This window comes from Nannobrachium achirus, assembly GCF_963921795.1.
Source record: "Nannobrachium achirus genome assembly, chromosome: 1".
NCBI lineage: Eukaryota > Metazoa > Chordata > Actinopteri > Myctophiformes > Myctophidae > Nannobrachium > Nannobrachium achirus.
The window spans coordinates 37,407,110-37,416,457 of record NC_137810.1 but is presented as its reverse complement, the minus strand read 5'-3'; the positions used below and the strand labels follow the sequence as shown (position 1 = coordinate 37,416,457).

General features: G+C 41.9%; 1 protein-coding gene across 1 annotated transcript in view; it reads left to right on the top strand.

Moving 5' to 3' along the window:
- Window positions 1-621: 621 nt before the first annotated feature.
- Window positions 622-9,348, top strand: part of ttll7 (tubulin tyrosine ligase-like family, member 7) — a gene marked incomplete at both ends in the record, with an annotated part of 130,043 nt that continues 121,316 nt past the window's right edge. Inside the window, 3 exons of the mRNA XM_080726034.1 lie at window positions 622-646; window positions 2,066-2,200; window positions 7,447-7,568. Of these exons, the coding sequence (XP_080582160.1) occupies window positions 622-646; window positions 2,066-2,200; window positions 7,447-7,568 (282 nt within the window). The remainder of the gene's footprint in view (window positions 647-2,065; window positions 2,201-7,446; window positions 7,569-9,348) is intronic.

The following is a 9,348-nucleotide window of genomic DNA, read 5'->3' as shown; positions in this document are numbered from 1 at the left end:
CGGGTACGGTCAGTGTCACATTGACTGATGTAGCATGAGATAGACCTGGGTGATGGGGATGCTGCTGGGGCCGCAGCGAGAAAACCTCCACCTATCAACATCGGTGTATATTCTGAGTGTTAATTAAACCGGAGAGTTTACAAATGTAACCATGAGGGTCCATTTGGTTACATTTGTACTGTTTTGCCATCCACCCGATCAACTTCATCTCCAACTCGCCTGCAGTGCTATTAAAAAATATCTCCTTTTCTTCCTCCACAGGCTTTGCCAACCATCCCTCCCATCCCTCCCTCTCTTTCTCTCTTCTCGTCCTTCTGTCTCTGTCTTTCTGTCGCTCTCTCTCTGCCTTTTGGTCCGAGAGGCTGAAAAACACCCGGGCTGTGCGGACATTTTCCTTGAAAGGCCCACCCTCCCCTTTACCCCCCAAACACGGACTCTGCCGCTGCTTTCCATGACGTTGACTGCCTCTGGCCACAGGCTCCGATGATCCAGTGGGCTGACCAGATCTGTATCGGGACGGACAGGGAAGACTAGAAGCAGAGAGAGAGAAAGAGAAATTGCCGCCGGCGGAGCCTGGGAGAGAGTGCGGCTTGCAGCTTTAATCTTCTGCAGGCCTCTGACATGCCCTCTCCCCCCAATGATGGAGGTGAGTGGGACACATCAGAGTCTCCTGTGTGTGAAGTTAGAACACACACAGACACAGCCAGTTGGCTGGCTGACTGGGATGTGTAAGCAATATATATGTTTTTACCATTTACCATGTAAATAATGCCTGTAATCCCTTGCCACACAATATCACTTTTTCCTAAACCCAGGGTCAGGACCCATTTGTGGGTGGAAGACAGATTTTTATCCCATTGGTTTTAGTTTCCTACATTTTGTTTTTAAATTATTACTATTGAAAATATTTTCAAAAAACATTCCCAAAAATGTCATGAAGAAATCACAGAAGATCCATAAATTAGAAAACAAATGTTTAAGAAGTAGTGAAAATTGTCGATCTACAAGCTCACAACGTGACGCAACACTATTTTGGTTCCCGGGCAAACATCAAATTTCTCATTTGGGTCTTGAGCTAAAAGGTTTGGGAACCACTGCTCTATTTTGCCTGGACACCACATGTATACTGTTGCTGTCAGGCTGAAACCTTGTGTATCTGAAATCCCTTCAGGAAATGGAAACAAGAAGAATCTTTGCTCCATCCTGTGTAATTATTATTTAGACACAAGTTTCTGCTAATACTTTTAATTGGTTAAATCATAAAACCCACAGAAGTAACCACATTCAAGCTATTTTTGAGCATGTCATCGGAGGCATGCTGCCATGTCATGTAGGCCTACACGTATTGTATGAATCACATACTGTACAAGTAATACTATGCATGCACATGTTGCTTACTTGATGTGTTGACATGGGTTCATGCCACGTTCTGTGATCTAGCACCTGTATATGTGCGTAAACTAAACCCCCAGTTCATCCACCACACTTCAGACCACAGCCACAATCCACTGATGAAATGGGAGAGATGGATAATAAAATATTTTATAGCTATCCCCTAGCTGCACCTTGAGGGTATTTGCAGGGGTGTAAAGTACTGTACTTGAGTAAGACTTTGAGATACTTACTTTACTGGAGTATTTCCAAATGTCTTTACTTTTACTTCTACTCTCTACATCTCTGAGGCAAATATTGTACCTTTTCTCACAAATTAATTATTTTAAAATGTTAGTTGCTAGATTTTGATTATTATTAAAAACATACATTAACCACTTGAGCCCCATACACATTTCAGCCATTTGAAAATAGATGATCTACAAGCTCACAGCTTGTACTGTAGATCGGCTATTTTCAAAAGACTTGCATCCATTTTATACATTTGAAATGGGACATTCTGCATAAAGAGTACTTTCTACTTTTGGTAGATTAAGTACATTTTTATATACCAATACCTTTGTACTTTTATCAAGTACATTTTGAATCCCGGACTTTTACTTTGAAACAGAGTATTTCTACATTGCTGATACTTTTACTCAAGCCACTGGTTATTTGCAATCTCCTCCTCCAGAGGATCAAGGAGCATCCCCCATGAACGGGCCCTCTGCAGGCTCCTACCAGAGCAGTGGGAAGAGGAAGGCACGCCGCCGCAAGAAGAAGAAGGGCTCCATCACCGCCAACGTGGCTGGCACCAAATACGAGATCGGTATGGCACCTGTCGCAAAACCATGTAATCATAAGCACACATGATGTCAGTAGCACTAGTGCAACTAATAGTACACTCTCCACTAATAATCAAATTAGTTCGTGAAGCACCATTAAATCCGGTGCTGCGTGAATTTAAATGGGCGGGATTCAGCAAAGTTCTTGTTGATGTTGGTATTGCACCTGTCGCGAAACCATGTAATCGTGTAAACATGTAATCACAAGTAACACTCCCTAAGGTCGAGTAGTGACCGCAGAGTGTGCCAGCTAATTTGACTATAATTTAGACTTACCTAAAGTTTTAAAAAGATTGCAAAAAAGAAACACGTCAACATATATAGCCTACATGTTCATATGAGACATGGTGGGGCGGACATTAATTGATGATAAATATTGCGTGCAGGCGAGCATAATTGCATGTAAACTTACAAGCAAAGGCTCTTCAGAGCACGCTTGAGGAGGAAAAGGGCAGAGGAGATCAATGATGTCAGTGGTACTGGTGCTACTAGTCCACTAATAATCAAATTAGTTTGTGAAGCACCATCCAACCCAGTCAAGTCTTATTCGCACCTGACCAGCTCAGTGACTGCTGCATAGGCAGGGGTCAGACGTATACATGAAAATGACCTGTAAACCGTCTACACTTGCACAATAAGGACATGTTTATTTAGGTAACGTTTCGGGCAATGGACCTTCTTCAGGCATGTACCCATGAGATGCCGCCTGAAGAAGGTCCATTGAACGAAACATTGGCTAAATAAAGTTGTCCTTATCGTGCAAGTGTAGACATTGTGTGGGTCATTTTCTTGTATTCTTATAATTTCTAGGAAGGTTTAAAATGTATTGAACTGATAAAAAATGCAATCAGGATTACGGACAGAACACAAAATGACATAAAGGCCTGTCAATAAAGAAGGTAGACAGATGTCAGAGAATCAAGATTCACTTATACTATTTGTCACGTGTTCATATAAGTATGTGTAGTGAAATGCTGGTGTGACATGATACACTACCAGAACAATGTTTAAAGGTTCTTTCCAACTTCATGAAGGGGGCAGTACTCAACTTAATTACAATCTTTAGGCATTTTGACTTTACTGGAGTAGGCAATTTCAGTTTTTCAGTACTTTTACTTCTACTCTAGTTACTTTGTAGATTTGGATGATTATTTAAAAAATATACACTTCAGCCCTATATACATTTTGACCATTTGAAAATGCGTTGCATTTTGTCAAATTTGAAAAACTTAAATGGGACATTCTGCATAATGAGTACTTTTACTTTAGTACTTTAAGTACATTTTAATACCAATACCTTTTGAATTCCAGACTTGTAACAGAGTATTTATTTTCTACATTGCAGTATTGATACTTTTACTTAAGTAAAGAATGTGAGTAGAATGAGTACTTTTTCCACCACTGGAAATAAGGCAAACAAGTTGTGATTTTGTGAATCTTGTTTGGGAAATGGTTCTCGACAGGTCCTCAGTTAGTCTCTCTAACCACAGCAAATCCAATCGCAATATTGGCTCAACAGTAAAATCTAATTTGTGTCAGTAGATCGTTTAGAAGAGGCAGCTGTTCTCTAATATCTTAAACAAGTCTTAATAGAACCACAATTCAACCCAGTGAAAACGCTTCACATGGAAAAGACAAATAAATCTTTACTGAGGTAATTGAAGTTGGCAACGTTTCTTTTTTATTTGGGTGAACAGCCAAAAGAGTGGAGTAAGCACTCTTCACATTTTCAGTATAGTGTGTCATGGCACTGCTCTCAGGGGTGCAGCTACAACCATGGAAAAGAAGAGAGTCAGCAACAGCCAGAAGGGGTTGTGGGCTGGCGGGGATCCTACTGTTAGCAGGAGGTCTAGCGTTGAATCGCCTTCCTAGCTGTGAGGAGACCCTCGTGGCAGCCATTTTGAGAGTAAAATGAACCTGAACGCCCAGATGGACGGCACATTACTCTTGTTTCCTCCTCTCTCCCCCCCAAGTTTAAAGACGAAAAGATTTATAGCCGTGTTTCTCAAACTTCTCCCCTTAACTCTGACAGCGTACAAATTGAACCAAATTAACCTGTTAGGGTTTCATTTGGTTCCATTTGTACACTGCCAGAGTTACAGACTTGTATGGGTCAATTTAGACCCCCCTAAAGGAACCCACAGAGTCCCTGGGATCCACTTTGAGAACCACAGATCTATAGTATGGCAGTATAAAGCCTGATTTATTTGTCCTATACGGTGTCGCTTGCCGACAATAGCCAATACGATCTTGTAGTTCGAGCCATTTTCATTGGAGTATAAATTAAGCATTAGGTGGAAGGTGATGATTTTCTCTAAACCCACTGAGAAAGGAGATTGAAGCTATACCGCCCCGAGCATGTCTTGAAGGCAACACTTGTACTGCAGGAAAGGATTGATTGTAGCCCTGTGCCTAAGAGCCATGACCAAGAGCGTACACACAGGCAAACTGTAACGCTGAGTTCACACCAGCAGCAAGCGAACGTAAGCAGTCCTGAATGTCGCTATTAGGGACATGTCCAAGGTATCAGTTACACACCCTCCTAAATAAGCAAGTTGTGGTCCAAATGAGAGCGACTCAAGTGTCTGGCAGGACAGGACAGCTCACAGGCAGGGAGGAGAGGGACAGGCACAGACCGTAAAAACATTTTTTTAATTGAAAAGCATTGGCTTTTCAGGCTTTTCAGTCCGCCCTCATAGGTAGAATTAAACTTCGGTGTGACCGCGCCCTAAAGGCGGATTTAGTGCGCTTCACTGAAAATAGCAGATCTAAAAGCTCACTGTGAGCATGTAGACTATTTTTTTGTGCATGCCACAAAGTATATCAAGCCCTTAAACCCTGCTCTGCCTGTTTCAGTTAGCCAACTGCCATTAGACTTTGCTGACATCGACAGATGAATGCAGTCACGTCGGAAACATCTTTTTCCCATTCAAGCGCCGTCACGCAACATTAGTCCTGCCGTCTCCAGGTTGGCAAAGGCTTTCGCGAAATTAATTAATACCTCGTTTCGTTAGGCCATATGAATTTTTCATTAGTCACTGAATAATGAATAGTCGTTGGATTAATGTCCAAATGCGCCCGCCACCTATCTCTCATACGTTCAGGGTTTCCAGTGGGACTTGAATGCATTACAGTCCATTAATTCATCTTTTTTGAAGAAAGGCATTACGAGCGGCTGCTCCGCAGCCATCCCGATCCCGCTGATGGTAAATACTGTATAACTCTGTTACTTTTTTGGTCTAGATCTCTCTTAATGTATAGACAAACACCACTGGAATCCCAATAAATATTTAAGCAAAACACTGATGTGGTACATAAAGGCAAAACAAAGGCAAGTGTATTTGTATAGCTCATTTCACACGGGCAATTCAAAGCGCATTTAAACATACATACAGAATAGAAGGAATAACACATAAATAAATGAAGGCCAAAGAAAAAAGGGCCGTATGTACTGGTAGGCTGACTAGGCTGACATTCTTTTTAATTTTTTTATGACTCGATGTTTATTTTGATTTTAAAATTTTTCACAATAACATGGAACAAAGTACACGGCAACCATAGAACCGACAAAAACAAAACAAAACAATACAATACAATACAATACAATACAATACAATACAATACAATAACCACGACCACAAGACAAAACAAAACAAAAAACAGAAGTAAAACTAAAGTAAAACAATGTCAAGCAATCCCGGGTAACAGCCACATACTGTACATAATACAGTATGTTCACGCCATAACCACGTCTCACGTCCTATTGGCCATACACATTATAAAGCCTCCCCATTTGCGGATGTATTTATATTCTATCAGTCCTCCTATAAATCATTTCCTCATAAGCAGCCACCCTGCCAATCTCTCCATACCATTCTTGGAAAGAGGGACTCCCCGCTTTCTTCCAACCCCTCATCAGAACCTGTCTACCAATCATGATAGCCGTCAGGATGAAATCTGCATATTCACAGTGGGCAACCTGCTTCGGGTCGCCCAGTATGTAAAGCCTAGGGCAAAACGGGAAATCAACTCTTGTCATTGCTACGATGCAGTTATGGATTTCATTCCAAAAGCTCTCAATTACAGGACATTCCCATAGTTTGTGAATTAGGGTGCCCACCGATGAAGGATCTTCACACTTCCAACATTCAGCTGTCTCTTTAAGACCAAGTCTTTGCAAACGTGAAGGTGTCCAATAGAAGCAGTTATGAATTTTAAATTGAATCAATCTGATTCTGCTATCTTTAGTAGGCTGACATTCTTAATAAAGGGCAGTGGAGAACAGGGCCTAATTACCTATTAATTAATGCTCATTACAAGGACCTTCATATAAAGTGTTACTAATGTTTTGTGTTTTAAATCTGTTTTTAAAAGTAGTCAGATTTGGAGCAAGACAGCAACTATCAGTTCCTCTGGATATTTATTCCATCTATGTATGGCATAGTAACTAAACGCTGCCTCACCATGTATTGATTTAACTCTGGGAACAGTTAATATACCCTGGATGACCTGAGACTTCTAGAGGGTTCATAATGTAAAAGCAAGTCAAGAGATATTGTCTGTACAGTCCATAGATTATTATATGATGGATATGAGTACAGAGTACAGACGCCTCTAAATGTAGTATAAATGAAATACTGTATAAACGATATGCTCATTAGAGCACAGACCTCCATCAAGGTGACAGTTTGTCTATGAAATGTTGCACTGCATCCTGGCACCACATCCTCTTTAGGCCATAGAACTAAACTTCATTATGCCTACATGGGCACACAGCAGAGAGAGAGAGAGAGAGAGAGAGAGAGAGAGAGAGAGAGAGAGAGAGAGAGAGAGAGAGAGAGAGAGAGAGAGAGAGAGAGAGAGAGAGAGAGAGAGAGAGAGAGAGAGAGAGAGAGAGAGAGCAGCATCTGGAGGTTAACACTGAAATGGGTAAATCAGTTCTCCCTGTGCCCATAATAAAGTTATGTTTATGTTTATGTGATATAAAAAACAAAAACAAACAATGTGCTTTTTTGTGACAGGCTACCTCCCCTTTTGTCCAATTGTTGTGAAAAGTTAATCAGTTCTTCCTTGGTCCAGAACCAATCCATATCTAGAGATATCCTGCTAACAGACCGACAGACATGGGCCAAATCATTATGTCCTTGGCAGAGATAATGACCGTAGGAATTCCCTTCATAAGCTTAAGTCAAGTTTCTTTTCTCTTCTGTTTTCATTACACCGCTGGCAGTTCGTATAGTCATCAATGAAATGGCTTTCCTCAAGACCAGGGACGAGGACGAGACGGCCAACCTCATCTGGAACGACTCAGCGGTGCAGCACGAGAAAATCGCTGAGCTCAGGAACTACCAGGTACACTCCACTCCACTGCAGTCAGTCCAGTCAGCCAGTCAGTACAAAGTCATCATGCCTTCATGTACTGTATACAGCCTCAGTTAAGTTCACTTCATCACTTGTATTTGTCCCCAGAAGGGAAATGTGATTGCAGCCAAGGTACAGTAGTATAGTTACATGCTCACAACTGCCAAAATGTACGAAACAAATTGCCAATGTAAAAGGGCTGTGAGGGAATTATGAAATACTGCAATATTCTGTATTCATTCATTCCGACTTGAACTTATGAGCGTGTTTCTCCAACTGAGGGCTCTGGGAGTCTGGAGACGGGCCTACGGCTGAGGTGAGGTTTCAAGATAAGCAGAGCTCACATCTGTTGACCTCGGACCTGGCTGTGACAGCCTGTGGCTGTAAGATCAACATTTTGAGGCAGATACATGTTTTAGGGGAACTCGGAGTAAATATTCTTATCGTGTCAGCTGTTGACCCAGCCTATGGGAGTCTGTTCTATCATGTCCAACTGTGCCAGAGGTCACTGCATCTGTGGCGAGCAGATAGCGGTCCTCTCTCTTGTAGGAAATGTATGATTTGAGTTAACTTGTAATATAATAATGCTGGAAATTCTACATCTCTAGGAGGTTTCTCGTGTATATCTCAAAGGAGCTCATTTTAAAGTCCCATTATATTATTTGGTGCCTCTTGTTTAGTGTGTTACGGGCTTTGTTTTAGTACAGGTGTACTTTCGTAAGGCAAGCAGTGCTGGGTGAACTGTCCTTGACTGCCTTGTAGGTCATCACCAGTGTTTGGAATTGGACGTGGGCAGCAACCCGAAGCCAGTTAAAGGAGCACAGAAGGGGAGACATCTGACAACTTAGTGAGGTTGAAGACCAGGGTTGTGTAGTAGTAGCAGCAGTAGCATGCAGTCAGACAGACAAGCAAGGTCACAGTTTCAATAGTCAAGCCTGGATAAGGAGCTTTGCAGACTCCTTGGTGAGGAATGGTCTGATCCTCCGGTTTTTGTACAGCGCAAACCTGCAGGATCGGTGATCGCTTGAAGGACATGTGTAATTCTGTCAGTGTCATCCAATGAAAACTCACAGGTTGTTAAAAGTAAGAGAGTCCAAAATATTATTAGTGTGGTTGCCCTGTGCTATAGTTCTTGTCTAGCTTTATTATTTAATCTAGAGTAAGTGCGGGTCATTTTGTTTTTCTATATGTTGATCCCTGCCTACGCACCTGTCTCTGAGCCGATCAGGTGTGCATAAGACCTTTTTTCCTATCTAGGGTAACCCCAAAAGCCCAAAGGTCCATTGTGTTCAATGGACTTTTTCTGTAACCTTGTCTGTAACCCCAAAATTCCATTGAGTTCAATGGACTTTTTCTGTCCCTTTTCTGATTGGACAATATAATGTATTTGAGGGTTGGTCAAGCTTCACGTGACATCACAATAATTGCACCTTTCTAGTTTTCTCATTTTCACTGCAGCGATAAGCACTTTCAGTTATAGGCCAATAAGGGTGACACACCTGGACCTCCAGTGGTCCGTAGACCAGTTATGGTCTTTCAGTGTCTTTGTGTCCCACCAGAGGAAGCTGTCTCGTTAAGGAGATGACATTGTGCAATGACTGTGGCTCAAGCAGAGGGAGCCTGAGTACATAAGTGGAACATAATAGCTCTGCCCCTGACCTTCTCTATGACTGAAGTGTCCCTATTACTCCTTCCACCTAATGTAGCATGACTCCACACACTTCCTCTGCCCTTTACCACCTACGGGTGCCCTCAAACCAAAATACCTAGA